This window comes from Eschrichtius robustus, chromosome 16 (genome assembly GCF_028021215.1).
Source record: "Eschrichtius robustus isolate mEscRob2 chromosome 16, mEscRob2.pri, whole genome shotgun sequence".
In the NCBI taxonomy this organism is placed as follows: domain Eukaryota; kingdom Metazoa; phylum Chordata; class Mammalia; order Artiodactyla; family Eschrichtiidae; genus Eschrichtius; species Eschrichtius robustus.
Genome location: NC_090839.1, coordinates 30,802,719 through 30,824,625, shown reverse-complemented (window position 1 = coordinate 30,824,625; position 21,907 = coordinate 30,802,719). Strand labels below are relative to the sequence as shown.

The 21,907-nt window shown below is 44.3% G+C and overlaps 1 protein-coding gene across 1 annotated transcript in view; it reads left to right on the top strand.

The window, feature by feature from the left end:
* Positions 1-21,907, top strand: part of DNAAF9 (dynein axonemal assembly factor 9) — a 146,989-nt gene that overhangs the window by 103,316 nt on the left and 21,766 nt on the right. Inside the window, exons 23-29 of the mRNA XM_068565644.1 lie at positions 595-683; positions 1,104-1,205; positions 1,464-1,581; positions 3,488-3,576; positions 5,406-5,564; positions 10,667-10,792; positions 18,450-18,487. Coding sequence (XP_068421745.1) covers positions 595-683; positions 1,104-1,205; positions 1,464-1,581; positions 3,488-3,576; positions 5,406-5,564; positions 10,667-10,792; positions 18,450-18,487 — 721 coding nt within the window. The remainder of the gene's footprint in view (positions 1-594; positions 684-1,103; positions 1,206-1,463; positions 1,582-3,487; positions 3,577-5,405; positions 5,565-10,666; positions 10,793-18,449; positions 18,488-21,907) is intronic.

Genomic DNA, 21,907 nt, shown 5'->3' with positions numbered 1-21,907 from the left:
CAGAGTCATACAAATGGCCAGTCTTATTCTGGTGTAAATGCTTGGAAAGGTGTGATGCAACAGCTTTTGAGAGGACGGTCCCTCCCTCAGGATAGATTCGTAGAACAGGGAAGAGGCAAGAACTGGCCTTGGCTGCAGAGCGGCTTTTAGGGCCTGTCTGTGTCTCCATCTTACTGCCAGCTGGTCCTTCTACCTCCTTGTGCTTGTCCTTTCAGTCTAGGAACCTAGAGATTCTCTTCAGCTATTCCTCTGCCTCTAGGCAGAATTTGCTTGAACTGCTCCTTCTGTCTGGCCCTATCACCAGGGAAGACATGCCCCTGCTGCCAGAACAGTGTTACCTGATACCTTCCTCTGTGCTTCCTGGCCTCTTAAGGAGCAGAATCCCTGGGAGAAGAACCCAGAAAGAAACTCTAGTTTTTAAAAATACAGAACAGAATTGCTTCAGGCCTCTATTTTTGGAACAAACTTGTTTGTTATGATAGTTTTTCTCTGTACTGACAGTCTAGATTTTCAACAGCCATCAAATCCCCACGTGGGTTCTATATCCTGTTGTTGGGTTTAAAGTGTTCTTTGCTCAAATTCTGTTTTGTTTAGGTCTTCTCCCCCTGGCAACAGCAGGCTAACTCAGGGCTGTCTTTAAAAGTGATCCAGGAAGATGGATTATCTGTGGAACAAAAGAGATTGTAAGTGGCTGCCTTCAGTGTTTATGCTTGCTTCCCTAGGCTGTGTGTGTCTGCTCTCTCTGCAGGATGACTTGTGTTATGTAACATAGGGGTCCTGGCTTCTGAAAGGGCCGATACAATCATTCCAGTGCTGCCAACTTGCAGGTAGCCAGTGCCCTTGGGGAACAAAAGTCAAGAGAGATGAAATCCACCAAGAATCAGAAACCTGTAGTATTACCAAAGGTTTTAGGCCAGGCTTCCTATGTGGGCAAACCAATCATCCGGCATTAATGCCGAATTTTGCTTAAGTCAGTGAGATGCTTATTTTCGAAGTATTGACTCTGTCACGGGACTTTGGCTTGAAAATATCAGAACAAGTTATGTAAAGTATGTTTGCTGTAGAGACATGGAATTCTAATCTGTGAGCCTTTGATATTCCAGACACTCCAGTGCACAGAAGCTCTTCAGTGTCCTGAGCCATTCTGCTGGGGAGAAACGGAGTCCTCTAAAGCTACTCTCAGCCGAACTCCCAGAGCTGGATGGGTGAGCTCTGTTTTTCTGTTTCTGACTTTTGAAATGTCAGAAACCTCAGAGTTGGTGCTTTCTAAGCTCCATTTTCTTTCTTTATAGCTTCTTAAGAATAATTATAAAAAGTAGTAGTGACACACCATATACAATTTTATTCTCTAGAGATATTCACTAAGGTTTCTTTTCAGCAATGAAATAAGTTTATCATGTGAATGGGCACATTCAGGCAAGGCTGGTGATGGTAACATAATAGCATTGTCTTTCTTTTTCTAGGTTTCTCCAGCGTTTTGCCGTCAGCAGCATTAGTCGGGAACCCGTGATGAGGACCCATCTCCCTGTCCTGCTGCAGCAAGCTGAAATCAACCCTACTCACAGAGTAGAAAATGACAAGGTACAGCAGCTCACCAAATAAGCTGGGAATTCATGGGAAGATAATTCTGGTAGCCTGCCCTTAATCTTCAGTGTCAATTAACAAAAGGAGCTCAGGCGGAGTCCCTTTTATAAGACTCTCCACCTCCCTGGATACTGATGTAATGATACACATGAAACCTGCTCTATATAATGACTGTGTACAGGCATCTACATTAACCCCAGCTGAGCCCTATAGCAATGATGAAACCCTGGCATATTGCTGTGCCTTCCCCTTGCTCCTCCAGGTCTTCCAAACCTCCTGCTCAGTACTCTCATGCCATCAGCTCTTTCTGGTTTGCAAGGACTTACCTGGCACATTGAGCTTCGTAAGGGGAAGTGTTAGCGAGACCTTGCTAGCACCACCAGGATAAGGTGACACTTTATAAACACTGTCTTCCCAAGAGTGGATTTTCATCTGCTCCTGCTTCACACGCCTCTCCTCTTGACTCCTCCCACCATTTCTTTGGAACCGTATGTCATAATATGCTCAAAGAGGGCATTTATTTCTGCGCAAATCTAGAAGACACTCAGCTGCAAAAGGAAATAGAAACATTAAGCAGTCAGAAGCCTCATTTTTCCCTTAAGCAAGAGTTTAAAAATGAAAATGTTATATTTTACATATTTTAAATATTTTTTTAATATAGGTATTGATATTTCATATAACAAAGTGCTACAGGACTGGCCTTAAAGTAAGAGGGTATCTGGCTGTGAGCGTGTTTGCTGGGATTTGAGAGGCTGAGGCGTGGGTGCTGAGGAATGGGAACCAAGATGGAGAAATTTGGATGGGAAGAGTATAAACAGAAAGTCAGTTACATGGAGTACTGCCCACAGGCACAGAAAGGGATACAGACTAAGGGTCTGGTCAGAGGGGAGGAGGGAGAACTGTTTCCCATAAAAGAGGCATCCATAGCCATCTCTGTCCTGATGGGACTAGCTCAAGTGATGAGTGCCAGCAAGTTGAACTTCACTCCAGACCTGTCCCAGTGAGTCTTGTGTACTGTGAAATAAAACATACTTAAAGAAGCCCTTGCCATGCTATGTCACTGACATCGTTATCCTTCAGCAAATGCATGGTTCCTTTCCTCCTCTGCTTGACCCCTTCTTTGTTGGTGAATTTCTTGAGTTGCTTTGGAGTGTCTGCCTGCAGAGGGCCCTGTTTTCATGTGGTCATGTGCCAAGATTAGGAAAGTGCAGCCTGGCACCTCTTCTCCCCATCAAGATTGAGAAGTGCTTCCTCCACCCAGTTTGTTTCCTTAGCTCAGGCCCTGTGGCTTGGAAGGCACAGGCCACTCCCCTCCTTCGCTGAATTTACGACAGCAATTTAGCCTGTGGCATTTTTGTCCCAAACCTCCTTTCTGCCCAGTATTTTCCATTATACTTTTTTTTTTTTTTTTGTAACTTATTGGGTATAGTTGCTTCACAATGTTGTGCTAGTTTCTGCTGTACAGCGAAGTGAATCAGCCATATTTATGCTCATATCCCCTCCCTTCTGGATTTCCCTCCCATCTAGGTCACCACAGAGCATTGAGTAGAGTTCCCTGTGCTATACAGCAGGCTCTCACTAGTTATCTGTTCCACACATAGACTGATCTAGTCACAGCCTGCTCCATGGAAATTATTATAGTAACACTACATTGTTGTATATGGTGTTTGCTATGTGCCAGACACTGCTGCACGCATTTTGTTTACATATATTAACTCAGTTAATCATTACATCCACCCTGCAAGGTAGGTTCTGTTGTGAGCACAAGGTCACATAGCTAGTGAGTGCTGGTGCTGAGGTTCAAACCCATAGAACCTGGCTCAAGAAGTCAGTTCTTTTAACCTCTTACACAACGCTGCCTCCCAGTTGAATCACAAACCCACATGGCTTTTCTTTCATGTAGGTAATTATCAGCATTGTAACTGGCCTCCCAGGCTGTCATGCTAGCGAGCTCTGTGCTTTTCTGGTCACTCTGCATAAGGAATACGGCAGGTTAGTATGGCTGCTGCCTTTGCTTTGGGGAAAGGGATTCTATGTCTGGGTCTGCCTTGGCACTGGGAAACCTTCAACTTGCACTGACCTTTGGTGTTACTGGTATCGGCGCAGTGGTCATCCATCCATCCATTCATTTAACACATTTATACCGAGTACTTTCTGTATGCCAGATACTGTTTTAACTGTAGGGGACAAATGAACAAAACAGACTAGAAAATCTCTGCCTTCATGGAGCTTGTATTCTAGTTTGGCAAGATAGACAGTTAACCAGATAAGGAAAACAGTGTATTAGCTAGTGAAAAGTGCTATGGAGAAATGAATGCAGAGAAGGCTATAGGGAGTGCTGGGCTGGGGGAGGGATTCCATTTTTAAATTGGGTACTCAGGAAAGACCTCACTGAGAAGGTGACATTTGAGCAAAGGCCTGAGGAAATGGAGGAATGAACCCTTGGATATCTGGGCAAGAGCCCTGTAGCAGCAAGACCAGCATGGGCAGAGGCCTGGGAATATGCCTGGTCAGCAGGGGAATTCAGGACCAGGGTGGTTAGAACTTGAGAGCTGGTGGATGTGATCCTTCTGTGACCACAAGGGGACTGCGTGAGCTCAGGTGGAACTGGGACATGCTGGCTTAGGCAAAATTGGGGAAGTCATTCATCCATCACTTCCATTTGGCTGGCAGATTGCTAAACAACCCTTGCCGACCAGGCTTTTAATAACTAGTTGGTCTACCTCAAAGCAAGGGATCCTGGGCTTCCCTGGTGGTGCAGTGGTTAAGAATCCACCTGCCAATGTAGGGGACATGGGTTCGAGCTCTGGTCCGGGAAGATCCCACTTAGTTGCCGTGGAGCAACTAAGCCCGTGTGCCACAACTACTGAGCCTGCGCTCTAGAGCCCACGAGCCACAACTCATGAAGCCTGTGCACCTAGAGCCCGTGCTCCGCAACAAGAGAAGCCACCACAGTGAGAAGCTCGCGCACTGCAACGAAGAGTAGCCCCCGCTTGCCGCAACTAGAGAAAGCCCGCACACAGCAACGAAGACCCAACACAACCAAAAATAAATAAATTTATTTAAAAAAAAAAAAAAAAGGCAAGGCATCTTTGCAGGAGGCCATATAGCAGAATTGAGAAGACTGAAATCACCTAGAAGTTTGGGAGTTTAGAGTGGGAGATTGTGGGGGGGGGGGGGGGCAGTGGGGAGGTGAGTTCTGGAGAGGTATGGGGAAATATTAGGCCTCCTTCATAAGTACTCAATAGCTAACCAGTTCCTCCCTCATTTCCATTGCTTTTGTTCTGTAAAGAATCTGAATTCTTCACCCTACCCATTATCCCATTATTCTTTTTTTTGACTGTGCCATGTGGCATGTGGGATCTCAGTTCCCCAACCAGGAATTGAACCTGGGCCACTGCAGTGAAAGTGCCGAATCCTAACCACTAGGCCCCTAGGGAACTCCCCCTCCCCCCATTACGTAATTCTTAGCAAGAATTTTACTGAAAACTGGACTGAAGCCATTTTACTGAATGATCCTTCAGGAAGTGACTGCCTGTTCAGGAGTCTTTCTCGACTCTGAAATCTGTTGGTCATGTGCTTATCTGACCTTTTTTCCTGTGGCAAGGCATTTCCTGCCAGAAGCTCCAGTGGTAGTGATTGCAGGATACAGGGCTCCCCACCCAGCCAGTGCACTCTTCCTGTTTCTGTGGTGCCAGGATTGATTTCTCCTGTATGGGTTCACTGGACAGAGAGTCTGTGGGAGTATTGGTCACATTTGAATCCACTGGCAGAGCCTATGGGCCTGGTCCTCATGCTGAGATTACACTTGCCATTTCCAGGTGGATGGTATACCGTCAAGTCATGGACAGCTCCGAATGTTTTCATGCTGCCCACTTCCAGAGATACCTTTCCAGTGCCCTGGAGGCCCAACAGAACCGCTCTGCCCGCCAGTCAGCCTACATCCGCAAGAAGACCAGACTACTGGTGGTGTTACAAGGGTGAGCACTGGAAGTCTTTTGGGGATAGTGGGGTAGGGTGGTGACCTTGCCATTATTGTTATTTCATGTGTGGCTAACTTGGGGCACAGAACAAACACACATGCATGAGAAGTGTCTGTGTTACACAGATATGCCTTCAACAAGAACTGTTGCCATCCTGTGGCCCAGAGTGACTGGTGAAGATTGCACACAAGTTTTAAGTTTGGCCTCAACATCATAATATCCTCAGAAGGCAGAGAGTTAGGGAGGTGGTTTTCTGGGCAAGATTCTTTGATAATTCTTCTAACAGTAGTGGTCCCTAAGCTTCTTCCTTTGCCACCGAGGCAAGAGAGCTTCAGTGTTTTCAATCCTCCCTCCTGTGGAGTTGCAGAGACAGTCCCCACACTCTAGTCTCGAGCCCCATCATCCACGGAATGGCTAGTGCAGGAGGGTTTCCTTGGACCCTCAGTGAGGAGCATGAATAATCCAGTTGGGCAAGGAGCTCCCTGTGAGGACAGTTTCGGAGTGTGTACCACTGCTTGGGGAGCCCTGGCTGCAAGGAGCTTCCCTTGACCTGTTCTAAGAGCTTCCAGGGAGGAAGCAGGCCCATCATCCCCTGGGCCCAGAGGAGAACGTGCCAGATCAGGAAAACAGGGTGTGCTCTTTGCTGCTGTCATTATAGTTGGTGATAAAGAAGCTTTTGGCAGTTCTCACAAAGTGCTTTTGTGCTATGCTGTGTTTTTTTGTGCTCGTAATAATTAGTATTTGCAACTGGCTAATTGTTTCCAGTAGAGAATAGGCCCGGATCCAAAGCCCTGTTTGGTCTCTGGGGTGTGATGGTGAGAACTGGAGGAAAGCCAGGCCGATGGTGCTGCAGTAGGCAGGTGGGAGCATGTGCCCTGCCAGGCCATCTTTCCTCTTCTTTAGATCTTGTTCTTACACCTGCTTTGGGCTTCCCTTCTGTTGACCCTTTTGTCCTACTAGTGGGCTGAGGTTGTGGAAGCCACAGAGCCAGAAGGCTAGAAACCACTTGTTTTCCATCGCCTCTAATGGTCAAAGGAATGGGTTGGCCTAGCTTCATCACCTCCTGCTGCTTCTCCAGAGTTGAGAGTCACTGGGGGTGTGGACCTGGAGTCAAATTTGGTAGCTTGACATTGTGCAGCTGAGGTCATTTCCATCTTCCATTACTTCAGAAAGCATTGTTGACTCCTTGTCTCTAACTGTACAAGTCTGCAAAAGTGCTAGCTGTCCTGGCTGCTCTGGACTGCAGTGACAGTGTATGGCCAGCCCACTTGTACTCTCAGACCCAGTTCTTGCCCAGTCATAGCCCCAGGACACTAGGAACCTCAGATGGATTTCCTGCTGTGGTGCTCACTATGACACCGTTATTACAGGCTGGGCCCATTCTCTTGAGGCTCAGCAGGGAACACATGGCAGCCTCTTTGTAGCATGTCCATCTCCTTGGGGCTGGGCCTTAGAGCCCAGTATTGAGGTTGTTGGTGAGGGGACACCCCAGAGGCTTCTCAAGTTGAGAATTTTATTCCTTGAATGTGGCCTTATTTTGATTTACAGGATTCTGTGCTGTAGGGCAGAGTTTTCTTTCGCCCCTAGAGTGGCCTGGTCCCATTCTACTTACTGCAGCAGGTGGGCAGTGGTGCTGAGCTTTGACATCAAGTGGATTATTAGGTTGTTGTTTTAAAAATTAATGTATTTTGAAATGATAAAATTTTAGGAATGGAGGACTGATTAGTGGTTGCCAGGAGTTAGGGGTGGGAGTTGGGGGCAGGAGGGTGGTGGATGTGGTTATAAAAGGGCAACACGAGGGAGCTTTGTGGTACGGAACTGTTCAGTATCTTTATCGTGGTGGTGGAGCCTACACAGGTGACAAAATTGTATAGAACTTAATACATACACAAATAAGTAAAACTGCGGAAATCTGAGTTTTAATAATTTTAAGGAATTTGAGGGGCTGTATTTGTTCATACTCTGGAACATTGTAAAATTATTCTTTACATTATCTACATTTAAAACAGTATTGCTCAAAACAAAAATTGAATTAATGTAAAACGAGGTAAAATTGTAGGCTTAAATTGCAAATGTAAAATAGAGCCCGAAAGACAATTGTATGGAATATCTGTTGTTTCAAAGGAAAGAAAGTTAAAGCCCTGCTGGGTTTTTCGTTTCTGTTTTGTTTTTGTTTTTAATAAAGAGAATACTGACAAGAAAGAGGCAACACAAAGAGTTAGTTTTTTGCCTTCATCATGCAGTTGGGGCAGTTTAGCCAGAGTGGCCAGGTACAGGCTTCAGCAGCTGGATCAGTGTGCATCCTTCTGAGGTGAGGGCTGCCTCCTGCTGTCTGGAAGCCATGCCCCGGATGGTTATAAGGCAGGGGCTGGGCAATAAGGGAGGGCATTAGCAGGCACCCCCTTAACAAGTAGAGTGATTGACACCAAAGACCTGCTGTCTGCCTCAGTGGCTCCTGGCTGCAGTGCCCAGATGCTTCACCTAGATACATTGGCCTCACCAAGAAGCCTGGGGCCTGTTTTTTACTCTAACTTTTTTCCATTAAAATCAGTGAAAATTAATGTAATGCTCTGAAAACTTGTGAATTCCCCAGTCACCCTGTCTAAGGGAAATCTATTGTATTAAAATTGCCAAAATCCTCAGGACTGACTTATAAATGTTTCAGTTCTTTTTTTTTTAAATAAGATTATTTATTTATTTATTTATTTATGACTGTGTTGGGTCTTCGTTGCTGCGCACGGGCTTTCTCTAGTTGCAGTGAGCGGGGGCTACTCTTCGTTGCAGTGCGCCGGCTTCTCATTGCAGTGGCTTCACTTGCTGCGGAGCACAGGCTCTAGGTGCGCGGGCTTCAGTAGTTGTGGCTCGCGGGCTCTAGAGCGCGCTAAGTAGTTGTGGTGAACGGGCTTAGTTGCTCCGCAGCATGTGGGATCTTCCCGGACCAGGGATCGAACCCATGTCCCCTGCATTGGCAGGCGGATTCTTAACCACTGCACCACCAGGGAAGTCTTTTTAACCCTAAGAAATGAGAGTCTCTACAGCTTGTACCAAACATGGAAAGTAAAAAGCCCCCAGACACTTTTTTAGAAGAGGAGGAAAAAGCTGATGCTGAGGAGCAAGGCTAGGGCACTTCACCATGAGCATTAAGGCCATTAAACACAACTACAAAGAGATTTAGGGCAGTTTGTAAGCTTCAGGCCTGCTTACCAGAGTGTTGCTGCAGTTTGAGGGGCTCTCCTAGCATCTAAGACCATCCAGACACTACAGAACCAGTGGAAAGCACTCCACATGGTCATATACACACGTGCCCAGGCAGTGGGAGAAGCCTCCAAGAGAAGCCAGGGAGCAGAGGGCTCGCTCTTTGTAGAACCTAGCACACCATGTTCTCTACTGAAGCACCCACTGCTGTTTGGTCAGGACTGAGGCAGACCTGGGGTTGGGGGTGCTAATGTTGTTGTGTGGAGTAAAATCAAGTACCGTTGTACAGATGAATTGTTTGTAGGAACTCAGGAAATAGCCCAGGCAGGCTGTACCTATCCCCCCAGCCCCAGGCTAAGACCCAGGTCTGTGTGATCAGCAAGGCTGCCCATCAGATTTGCCTTTCCTCTGTAAGAATTGACCTTTTGTGATAGGCTGGGTCAGTCAGGAAAATGTTCTTGGAGTGGCCAGGGGTCTGCCTGGAGTTCAGTGTCCAGTTCATTCACCTACCCTGCTTTAGGCACCATTGATTACAGCACCCAGCAACTACCTTACATTCTTATTGTGGAGACACACAATAAACAAATTAGAAAATACAGTGTATGTAGCTGATGTTCAGTGCTTTGGAGAAGAATTGGGGTGGGGGTGGGGAGTATCAAGAGAGAGGATTGCTATATCCCATAGGCTGTATGAAGTCAGAGGACACCTCTCTCATAAGATGCCAACTGAGCAGAGACCCGAAGGGGGTTGAGGGAGTGAGGCTTGCAGACATCTGAGGAAAAGAGCATTACAGGAGAGGGGACAGAGAGTGCAAAGGTGAAAGTATACCTCGCACGTTCAGGGAAGAGCCAGGAGGTCAAAGTAGTTAGATTCAGGTACAGGAAGAAATAGTAAGAAATGAAACTCATCCCTGCAGTGCGGGTCAGATCTTAGAGGGCTGTGTGGGCCGTTGTAAGAGCTTTGGCTTTCAGGCTGAGGGGTATGGAAGCCACTCACTCAGTGACTTACCTGATGGGGTTAGCATGACCCCTCTAACTTTTGTGTTGAAAACAGGTTAGGGAGATACAAAGACAGAAGCAGTTTGGACTCAGTGGTAGAGTGGGAGTATGAGCATAGTTATATTTTAAAGATTAAGGAAAAATGGAGTCAAAGAAGATGCCAAACAAACCTTTGGCCTCGCAGCTGAAAGAGTGGAATCTCCTCTGCTGAGAAGGACAAGACCTCAAGAGGAGCAGATGTGGGAGAGTTGGATCAGGAACATATTAAGTTGTAATTGAAAACATCAAATTGGCCCTGGAGGGAGTTCCAGGCAGGAGATACAAATGCAGTTGGTATTTGACATGTGTCTACTGACTTGGAGATATGTCTCATAATCCCTCTTTCTCTTGCCTGCATGTTCTGTGAGACGAAAGGAGAGGAAAGAGCTATTAAAGAAAATATACCTATGCAGGAGCTCCTAACTTGATTAGAAAACACCAAGTCCCACCCTCAGAGCCCCAGGGTCACATGTTCTCTTGCCTGCATGTTCTGTGAGATGAAAGGAGAGGAAAGAACTATTAAAGAAAATATACCAATGCGGGAGCTCCTAACTTGATTAGAAAACACCAAATCCCACCCTCAGAGCCCCAGGGTCACCTGCAGTCTTCTCTAAGGGGAGTGGGCAGTAGGGTTCTTTCTTCCACTCACTATTGCAGTTAGAACTAATGGAACTCGGAAATACAGAACCACTGTGGACTCCAGGGGCTCTAAATCATGAAGTGGGGTGACCCCAAGGAACCCAGTCGCAGTCTCCCCCTTTTGGTTTTCCTTCCACCTTGCTCACTCAGCCACGCAGCAAGCATACCCCTCTTCCCACACTCTAAAGCGCCAATCAGTAAACTAATTATTCCCTTTTTTCCCGCCAGCTACACAGATGTTATTGATGTTGTCCAGGCCCTGCAGATACATCCAGATTCAAATGTCAAGTCCTCCTTCACCATTGGTGCCATCACAGTGTGCGTGGAGCCCCTGAGCTGCTACATGGAGCACAGGTACATACTTAGGACCACCTCTGGCCCACAGGGTATGTTGTGTTTAAGTGTACAGGAAGCAGTTTTCTCCCACCTACCAGTAGGAGACACATCTTTATGTGTGTTTATGTTTTGAAATGCATCAGTCTACCTTATATGTAATAAATGCCCAGTTGTCATTTGATTAGTGCTAGGTCCTCAGAGCTACTGTTTGGACTGGCAGCTTCTCACCACTTTGTGCACTGAAAAGTCACCCTTCTAGGACAGTGGGACTTGAAATAGCTTCTCCCAGAAAAAAAGAATGCCTATGGCAGGCTTTTCTTTTCCTCTTCACTGCAGGGGAGGGACTTTGTGTCCCAAGGCACTTGGAGTACCTCACAGATACTTTTTCATGTGGTTAAGCCATCTTAAAGCATCTTACCTCGGTTAATGACACTTATTCTCATTACAAACAGGTGAAATTTTTTTTTCTACTTTGGAAGTAATATAACAACAACAAAGAAAATTGAGTATAATTCACTCATAATCTCACTCAATGTTAACTATTATAATTTTTGTGAATTCCTTCCTGGTCTTTTATGTGCATGCTTTTTTACAGTTGTGGTATACATATAATTTTATATCCTTCTTCTTAGGTTAACATATAGACATGTTATGTAAGTGAACATATATATGTTCCTGCAATTACAGTGGTAATTACATTTTGATTGGGTATGTAATAATTATGTGCATGTATGGACATAATAGTCTTAACCAGCTCCCCACTATTAGTCACATAGGATGACTCCAACTTTTCACTATCATAAATAATGCTATGAGAACATCTTTATCCATATAAATTTCTCAAATTTCAGATAATTTCCTTAGAATAGATTCCTCAAAGATATATTATTAATTAATTGTATGATAGTTTTATTACTCTTTATTCATATTTCCAAATTGCTTTCTGAGTGGGTTTTGCAGTTTATACTGCCCCAGTGGTGTCTGGAAGTACCTATTTCATCATGAGAGAAATCCTCACTGGGAAGTTTCAAACATTACAGTGTCCCTTCATAGAGCTATTTGACTTCCTCTCCCTTTAGCCTAGTAGAATGTATCCAAGGTCTGTAATCATGTGGTTTTTCTGGCTAGTCCATATTATTATCATCTCCTGGTAACTGATTGATCTGTCCTTAGATCTTCATCTGAAAAAGCTCCCTTCTTGAGTCCCAAGTTGATATCTTTAGACTTCACATAGAATTTACATTAGAAGTTACTTCCCTAGTCACCTTAACTGATCCCAAGAAATGTCTTCACCATTCTCCCTTCTCTTTAGCTCTGACCTAGGTTCTGCTCTCCCATAATAAAGCTAAGGTGGTCTATTTTTCCTTCTGCCTTAGGTTAGGTTATTGTAGTGAATGCTGAGCATCCCCATTCTACTTCAGAATGCCATATCGAGTCTTACATGCCACTCTTTCTACCATCCATGCCTCTTCTTGTTCTGAAGTTTTCACTTAAAGATGAATGAAAGCAGAAAGGGGTCTAACAGGGGACTAGACACTACCAGAGATATTAACATAGAAAGGTAAGAAAAGATAGTAATAAACAAAGAACAGACAAAGGTTACACTCTAGACAAGTTCTCTTCTACACCATCAAGAAAAAGTTAAGGAGAAGAGAAACTAACAGGGTGGTAAGGGAAGAGCTCAAGGAAGAGATATAAAAGGTCTGGGGAAATGGGGAGGAGGGATCTTCCTGGGGTAGTGGAAATGTTCTAAAACGGAATTGTGGCAATGGTTGTACAACTCTGTAAACAATTTACTAAAAATAAGCATTGAATTGTACACTTTAAATGAGTAAATTTTGTGCAGGTTATAAATAAAGCAGTTAAATAGAAAAGATCAGGGGAAAAGGAATTTAGCTGACAAAAGCAGCTGAAAGATAAACAGAGTCCTAGAAAGAAAATAAAAATGAAAATCTCAAAGCAGTGAGAAGTAAAGTAGACACTGCTAAAACAAAATGGAGAGGAAATACGGAATTCCTGGGAGGTCCAGTGGTTAGGACTCCTCCCTTCTACTGCAGGGGGCACAGGTCCAGTCCCTGGTCGGGGAACTAAGATCCCACAAGCCACACGACCAAAAAAAATTTTCAGAGGAAATAGACAAAGAAATGAAGACAATTAGAGAAAAGAGAGGAATTATAGAATACAGATTTAGCTTTTGCGAGGACAGAAATCATTTCTGTTTAATGCTTAGTACATAGTAAGTGCTCATGAAGTGTCTGTGGAATAAATGAGTGTGCCAGCATGTGAGGAATAAGTGTCCTTGAAGAGAATTTAAATAAATAAATCAATAAACAAGCTAAAGATAAGTATATAATCTCTTCAAATATAGAAATAAGGGTAAAGTATATGAATTATAGTTATGGAATATAAAAATATAAATGACAAAATCAGGTGGGTTAAAAAGTATAAGAGATTGGGACTTCCCTGGTGGCGCAGTGGTTAAGAATCTGCCTGCCAATGCAGGGAACACAGGTTTGAGCCCTGGTCCAGGAAGATCCCACATGCCGTGGAGCAACTAAGCCCATGCGCCACAACTACAGAGCCTGCGCTCTAGAGCCTGTGAGCCACAACTACCGAAGCCCGCACACCTAGAGCCTGTGCTCCGCAACAAGAGAAGTCACCGCAATGAGAAGCAAGCGCACCTCAAAGAAGAGTAGCCCCCGCTCACCGCAACTAGAGAAAGCCCGCGTGCGGCAATGAAGACCCAATGCAGCCAAAAAAAAAAAGTATAAGAGATCACTAATAATATTTGTCAGTAAATCAAAATTACTGATTTGCTCATTTTTTAGATATTAATGAGAAATTTCCAAATTTACTTTTGAATCCATTCCAGAAAGTAATTTACTATATTGGTTTACTAATTCTCTGTTGGAAAACTAATGATTAGCTCCTGTGCATGGGCTGGGGAGCTATTCTGTTTCATGTGCATGGGGGTGCATGTGGAATAGAATAAGAGAATTATGGGACTCATGATCAAGAATAGAAAGTTATTGGGACTTGCCTGGTGGTCCAGCAGTTAAGACTCTGCACTCCCAGCACAGGGGGCCCGGGTTCAGCCCCTGGTCAGGGAACTAGATCCCACATGCCTTAACTAGAAAATCCCGTGTGCCACAACTAAGACCCGGTGGCTCAGCCAAGTAAATAAATAAATATATATTTTTTTAAAAACCTGGTTTAAAAAAAAAAAGAATAGAAAGTTATTAAATAACATTAATCCCATTCCATTAAGAAAAAAATTAAGTGGGCCAGTGTTAAGCCCATAAATTTTTAAAAAGCAAAAACAATCTGGGAATTCCCTGGCAGTCCAGTGGTTAGGACTTGGCGCTTTCACTGCCATGGCCTGGGTTCGCTCCCTGGTTGGGGAACTAAGATCCTGCAAGCTGCACGGCATGGCCGAAAGAAAGAAAGAAGGAAGGAAGGAAGGAAGGAAGGAAGGAAGGAAGGAAGGAAAGAAAGAGAAAGAAAGAAAGAAAGGAAGGAAGGAAGGAAGGAAGGAAGGAAGGAAGGAAGGAAGGAAGGAAGAAAGAAAGAAAGAAAGAAAGAAAGAAAGAAAGAAAGAAAGAAAGAAAGAAAGAAAGAAAGAAAGAAAGAAAGAAAGAAAGAAAGAAAGAAAGAAAGAAAGAAAAGAAAGAAAGAAAGAGAAGGAGGAGGAGGGAGGGAGGAAGGAAGAGAGGGAGGGAGGAAGGAAGGAAGGAAGGAAGGAAGGAAGGAAGGAAGGAAGGAATCCATCCTTACCTAGCCAACTGTGGTGGATTAAAATTATGGCCACAGCAGAAACAGCCCCTCCCATCAAGACCTGAAGAGTTGAATCTACTCACCTGGGCATCGTGACTTGGCTTTGGCCAGTGGGACATCAAGAAGCATGAAACAAGCCAAGGCTTGAAAAGCATTTACACATTGGGGTTTGCCCTCTCTTGCTTCTGAGAGCTAAGACCACCATATGAAGAAGCCTGGGCTAGGCTGCTGGAGGATGAAAGACCATGTGGAGAGAGAGGCCCAGCCATCCATTCCTACCATTTGGACTGAGACCCCAGTTGGGCCTGTGAGTGAGACCTTGATGATTATCTTAGATAATCATCAGCCCCAGCTGAGCTGCCCCAGGCCAAAACAACTGCCCATTCAACCTATAGAATCATGAGAAATAATAAATCATCATTATTTTAAGCCACTTAGTTTTGGGGTGATTTATTATACTGCAACAGTGTAAGAAAATAGGTACACTTATACACTCTTTTTTTTTTTTTCATACACTGTTGATAGGAATGTAAAATGATTTAATCTCTTTGGAAACAAATATGGCCATTCCATTGCTCAAATTTTATCATACAGTTATATTTTTACAAATGTGCAAAGATATATATGTATAGGGGTGTTTGTTTCAGGCAGAATTTTTAATTCCAAACAGTAGAGCCCACTCCAGCATGTCTAGCTGGGGAGGAATTTACTAATGTACATTATAGCTTGCAGAGTCTCTAGGAGGGTCAGGCTGCATTGGCTAGGCAGCCAGGTGGAACACTCAAACTTCCTGTAGGGCTGCCCCAGTGAAGGGGATATCTCAGCCACTTCCTCCACCAGAAAATGGAGTCTGCTTACCATACATTCCCTCACTCACCATGCTCATTGCCACTTGGAGTCTAGTTGGTAGAATTTCGGCCATATGCCTGCACCAGATGGCAAGAAAGGCTGGAAAAGCAGTTTTCTGCCATTTACACCAGGGACGGGCTTCCTAATTCCAAGTCTGGGAAAGGTGTTTAGAAGGTACTGGGCAGTCTGAAATATGACAGATGTGCTCTGCAATGTTCAAGACAACACTATTAATAATATCAAAGAACTGGAAATAATCCAAATGCTCAATTAGTAAGTGACTGGTTAAATTTGGGGATATTCATATAATGGACTGCTATGCAGGCGTTTTTTAAAATCAAGTAGATTTTTATCTTCTAACATAGAAAATGGCCATAATATTTTATGAAGTGAGAAAAACAAATTACCAAAACAATGTGTATTTTTTAAATGTTTACTTGTATACGCAGAGAAAATATCTAGAAGGATACATGCCAAACTGTGATTAGTTGTTCCTTCTGGGAAATGACCAGTTCCTTGGGGGCAAATGTTGGATGATGGGGAAACCATTTGATATTTTATAGTATCATGTATATTGCTTCTTTTAATGTAACAGCTTTATTGAAGTTTCTGTGGATATACTTACTCTGGACATTTCATATAAATGGACTCATATAATATGTGGCCTTTTGTGTCTGGCTTCTTTCAGGGTTCATTCATGTTGTAGCATGTGTCAGTGTTTCATTCCTTTTTATTGACAAATATTTCATTGTATGGATATATCATATCTTTTTTATCCATTCGTCAGTTGATGGACATTTGAGTTATTTATATCTTTTGGCTGTCATAAATATACTGCTATGAATGTTTATGTATAAGTTTTCATATGGTTGTATGTTTTCTGTTCTCTTGGGTAGAATTACTGGGTCATATGGTAACTGTATATTTAACTTTTTGAGGAGCTGCAAACTTATCCAAAGCCACTGCACCATTTGCATCCTCACCAACAATGTATGAGGGTTCCCATTTCTCCACATCTTCACCAATACTTGTTATTGTCTGTCTTCAATAATACTACAGTTTAGTAGGGAGGACGATATGTAGAGAAGGAAAGGAGTGAGCCAACATTTGTTTTCCACTGTTTGTTAGACACTGTGATGCTTTACCCTTTTCAAACCTCAAAATCCCCTTTAGGTATTTTGGGAGGCATTTAAGGTAGGCATCATTACCATGTTTTACCATGAGGAAGCTGTTGCTCAGAAAAGTTAAATAATTTTCCAAATGCCACACCCATGACATGTACACAATTAATCATGATATAGGGTAGGAAGTGCTGTGATAAAAGATTCATGTAATTTTATAAGAATTATAAAAAAGCTATGATAACTCATAGTTGGATTAGGAAAGAAAGCCAGCATATGAATTTGAAGGACAGGGATGCCAGAGATGCCAAGATATGAGAAGAAATTGCATGTATGTGCAAGTCCATGTGTTCTGAGTATTTTCTTTGCAGCTGTTTAAAGTGAGCAGCTTAATGGCCCTCTGCCCTGTCAGAAGTTTAAAACATGAGCATCCAACCTGTGATTGTATAAGATGCCTTGAGGGGAAACATTGCTCAACCTTGTCTAAGATGCCACTGGTGTGAATTGCTGTGGGCTGCTGCAAGAAAGGAAGCAGGACGCTGAGAAGGGCTTTTAAGGGCATGTACTCTAAAGTCACAGGCACTTACTTGATGGGGACAGACATTTTTCTAAGAATGCATTTGCTGTGTGGCTGGCCATTCAGTGGACTATGAGTGCAGTGAAGTCAGTGAGCTGTATTCTTGGGAGACTCTGGTGCGGATGTCTCTTCCTTTGTTCCAGGGCTCCTGACCTTGCTCAGTCATAGCACGTGGGGATTCTCCCATGGAATTCTTTAGAAACCATGAAGGAGTCAGGCACGTGAACTAGATCCACGGCCCAAAGTTGTATTCATCCAGCTCACTCATCCACCAAATTTGGTTCCAAATGGTGTGTGTCTGGCTGTTGTCAGAAATCAAATTAAAAGATGAGGATTTGCCACCACCAAGAGAATTGCAGGAGAGAAACTCCCCTCAGTGTTTTGAACAGCATTAATACCTGCCAACTACACCAGCAACAATTCAGAGGGTGGCTTCATCAAGCATCTTATTTGCAGGGATAGAAGACACAGGAGCTCTGTGGTGCCAGACAAACCTGGCTCCCTGTATAAGCTCTCCCATTTCCTAGCTGCATGTGGGACCTTGGGCCAAGTGCTTAGCTTGCTTAGCCAACCTAAACCCACTCTTTGTGGTTTTTAGGTACCCAAGGCACAGGGTGGATGTGAGAATAAAATTGTACATATGAACTGCTTGCACAGTGCCCAGCCCATGGTAAGAACTTGATAAAAGGCAGCTATTCTCATTAGTGTTAGCTTTCTTCTCTAAGAAGAGCACTGTGGTGTTTTAGAAGTTTTAAAGCACTGAGAATATGGGCTTTTCTCTGGAGCTTACTGCAGAGCTACAGTTGTTAACTCACACTTCGGATTAGTCACCCTCAATCCAATCAGTCAGTTTCCTACACTTCATTCACTGTTTGAGCTCAGAATAGGATTAAAGGGAAACCAGGATTCTGTTGTGCACATAAATGGAAATATTGCAACTTTGGTACTGAAGGCCCTTGGCACAATTAGGCAAAATAATTCTCATTTTCCCTTGAAATTTCCCCTTTACTGTCAGGACAGTATCTCTTTGGGAGGGTGGAAAAGAAGACCAAGTTCTCTTTCTCCATTTCCTGTAGTCTTGAGAGCTGGCCCTGTCCTCTGTATCCCCTCTTCAACATTCCACCAAGAGTTGACCACTTGGGGACTTCTATGGGGTTTCTGGCTTAGGGAACTTTGGTTCAAAGCTATGAAAACCTTTTGTATAATCATGGCTATCCTTAATGTTCAGTGTTGCCTGCCAGTTGCCCCACTGAGTAAGTCATCTTGTATGTTAGTGATATTCACATTTTTGTGAGAAATAACCAATGAAAATTCTGAGATCAATGGTTTTAAAATATTTCTTTTTTCTCCCTAGATTTCTCTTTCCTAAATGTCTCGACCAGTGTTCACAAGGTAAGCAATATGCTCTATTTTCGCTTGCATGCCTTTCAAATTATGTTTAGATGCAACAGACTTTTCTTCATGCTCCCACCTACCATTCTGAAATCTAAAGCAAATAAAACTGATCCAGGGAAGACTTGGGCATTTTTTGCTTTTATCTTATTTGATAGGCAGATTTCTTCCAAGAGTTTGTCTCTTAATGATAATAAATTGCCATGGCAACACCTCTTCTGAGCTGGGCTTAAGTCTGCCCTGGCCTTCCAGCTAATGTCAGTGGACTGAATAGGTATTCCTAGCCTGTGGATCAGCAAGATTTTGTTGCATTTCTCCTGTCCCATGAGTGAGAGTATGGCTGAGTAGAACCTTCTCCCTCAGTCCCCTGCTACATATACTGAAATTTTCCACGTCTCCTTTATAACATTTAGAAAAATCCACCCATCCTGTAGGTTATACTCAACCTTGCATTGTCCTACAATCTGGCAGCCTGGGAGCAGCACTTTTTTAGTCATATTAGCTATGATGGCTGGAGACCCAGAATAAATTCTAAGTTTCCTACAGTTAGTGATAAAATACTTATTGTTGTCAGAAGACCTGGGGTCTGGGCTTCCTGAAACAGCCCAGCAAGTAGAAATCAGATGGAAGAAAATAACTCAGTGTCACCAGCACAGTTTTGCCCTGCTGATCCCATTGCCAATCCACAGGGAATGGAGACAATAGAGCATTCGTAGAGCTGTTGGAGCTGAGCTGGAGGCTGTGCAGGGCAGGAGGCCGGGTCACTGGAGAGAAGAATGTGTGTGTTGGCCTGCTGCACCAAGGAGTCTCAAGTCTAGCTTTTAGAGGCCCCTGTTGCTTTCTAGGCACTGCACCCCAGAAGCAGAGTTGAATGGAGGTTGGCTGGGTCTATCTACAGTGTCCACCCCAGGTAGATTAAAGAGATTTTATAGGGGCTGGGTCAGTAGGATCTGGTAACAGACTAGATGGGGGGACATTGCAAAAGGGGGTATCTGGAATGACTCCTAGGTTTCTAGCTTGGGAGATTGGGACGGTTCATGGTACCTATCCTTGAAATAGACTACATAGAAGAAAACGTAGGTCCAGGAGATAACCAAAGAGAGCTGTCTGGTCCTTCGATAAATGTTTGGAAGTCATGATCAAAGCCAAGGGTGTGGGCTATAGTCAGCCCCTCTGACTATATGATCGATCATACAGTGATCGATCACATGATCGATCACATGACGATTGCCACCCTAGTGCCCCTTGGCTTCTTGACACTTTCTCCTTCAGTGCCCCTCTGCTTTTTTTGCATGTGGGAAAAAGATGATCAGGCTACCTTGGCAAAGAACCTTAAGCAAGTGTTCTGTCTTTACTGTCCATGAACCTGGGCCAGCATTACAAGAGGAAAGCTCTTTTAGGCAAAGACAGAATGAGTTCTGTCTGGGATTTTGTAGGCATATTTCATTAACATTGCCTTCCAACTCATTGTTCAAAGGCAATGTGTGTCAATTCTGTGCTTATATAAAGAAAGCTGGGGTGGGGGTGGGAGGACTTCCTTGGTGGTCCAGTGGTTAAGAATCCGCCTTCCAATGCAGGGAACTCGGGTTCGATCCCTGGTCGGGGAACTAAGATCCCCCATGCCGCGGGGCAACTAAGCGCATGCGCTGCAACTACTGAGCATGCGAGCCACAACTAGAGAGCCTGCATGCCACAGCTACAGAGCCCACACGCTTTGGACCCCGCACGCCACAAGAAGAGAGAAGCCTGTGCACCACTACAAAAGATCCCGCATGCCGCAACTAAGACCCAACGCAGCCAAAAATTAAATAAATAAATAAACATGTTTATAAAAAAAGAATTAAAAAAAAAAAAAGAAAGAAAGCTGGGGGAATTCCCTGGCAGTCCAGTGGTTAGGACTCACGTTTTCACTGCCACGGCCTGGGTTCAGTCCCTGGTCGGAGGACTAAAAAAAAAAAAAGAAAGCTGGGAATGTGATCAGATGTAGACAGATAACCTTGAGGCCATATATGCTGTTTTCTGAACTGCAAAGGGCTTGTTAAGTGATAGTGCCTTAGTAGACATCTTCCCCTTACATCTGGGCCAAGAGGACCCTATAGACTGATCTGACCTAATTCACCATGGGCATGGACCCTCTGGGGAGAGAGGAGATAAAATGCAAGTATTTCTTCCTCCTCAGAGATGTGGTGGCTTTCTTAGAGGTAAGATCTGCCACCGGTAGACAAACATTTCATGTCCCAAGGGAGCAGTTGCCTCCCTTCGCTCCTGTTCATGAGTCAAGCTCCCTGATTCATTGCTTTTACAACAAAGGATTATTTTACAATGAGAAAAGCACTGTATTGCAGCCACAAGATGATGTGTATTACAGAAATCCAAGGATTAGGAAATAATCTCAATCCTTAAACAACAAGCAAGGCTCATTATAATGCTGGCTTTAAAACAGAGCGCAGATAATTTACTACCATGACCTGCTTTTAGATGTATCTGTAGATAGACAAAAGAAGTGAGATTTGTATTCTTCTGGGCTGCTGGGAGTCTTTAGCCAGACTGGGATGGTCAAACAGACCTCAGAGATGTTTCTCCACGCTTGGGAACGGGCCAGTCCAGGCTGCCTGCTCACTCACAGCCCAGACTGGTGAGACGTTGGCCAAATCAGAGTATCCACTCCTTGATAACAGAGCAGAAGGAAGCTCCTGGCCCAAGCAAGATGAAACCGCTCATGATGGCCTCTTCACCCTGTGCTCCAGATAACTGCTGTACCTTGCCTTGAAGATGGCATTTCCTCTTGGCAGGTAGCAGATTGCATAGCTGGCCTAAGGAATGCTGGGGATAATCCTTTTGCTTGTTTCTCCACAAAGCAAAGCCCCTTTTCTATGTCCAATTCCTGACCTAGAATCCAAAGCTCACAGTGTTTGTCTACATGGTACTCATGGGGCAGACAGGACTTTGGGCAAGGTGTCTGTCAGAGACTCAGACCCTAGCCTTTTCTCAGGCAGGCCAAGCCTGTGCTTGTGACCCTGCTGCATGCCACTCAGGTTGGCACATTTGCAGTAGTCTGACTCTCCAGTTTCTCTGCCCAAGAAGATGCTAAGTAGTGTCCTAGGGCCTTTATAGATCTTCTCTCAGCCTTTCCTTACTCCTCACTGCAAGATCCACCACAGCTATTCTTGTCTTCCACCCCTGGGAATGTCATGGGCCTCTTGCAGGAGCCGGCTCCCATAACTGCCATCTCTGGAATGTGCTGAGCCTTCTAGAATGCTGCCTGCTACCCCACTGTGCCACATTCTGGGCCTGGCTGCCTGGCCTTGCTTTACTCAGTTTCCAAAGGCCCCAGCCACTTCCTGTGGCTGCACCAGGACATGGGGTTCTGGCAGTAGGCTCAGCAGGCTGTCCTCACTGCCTCCCCACAGCCTCCAGAGT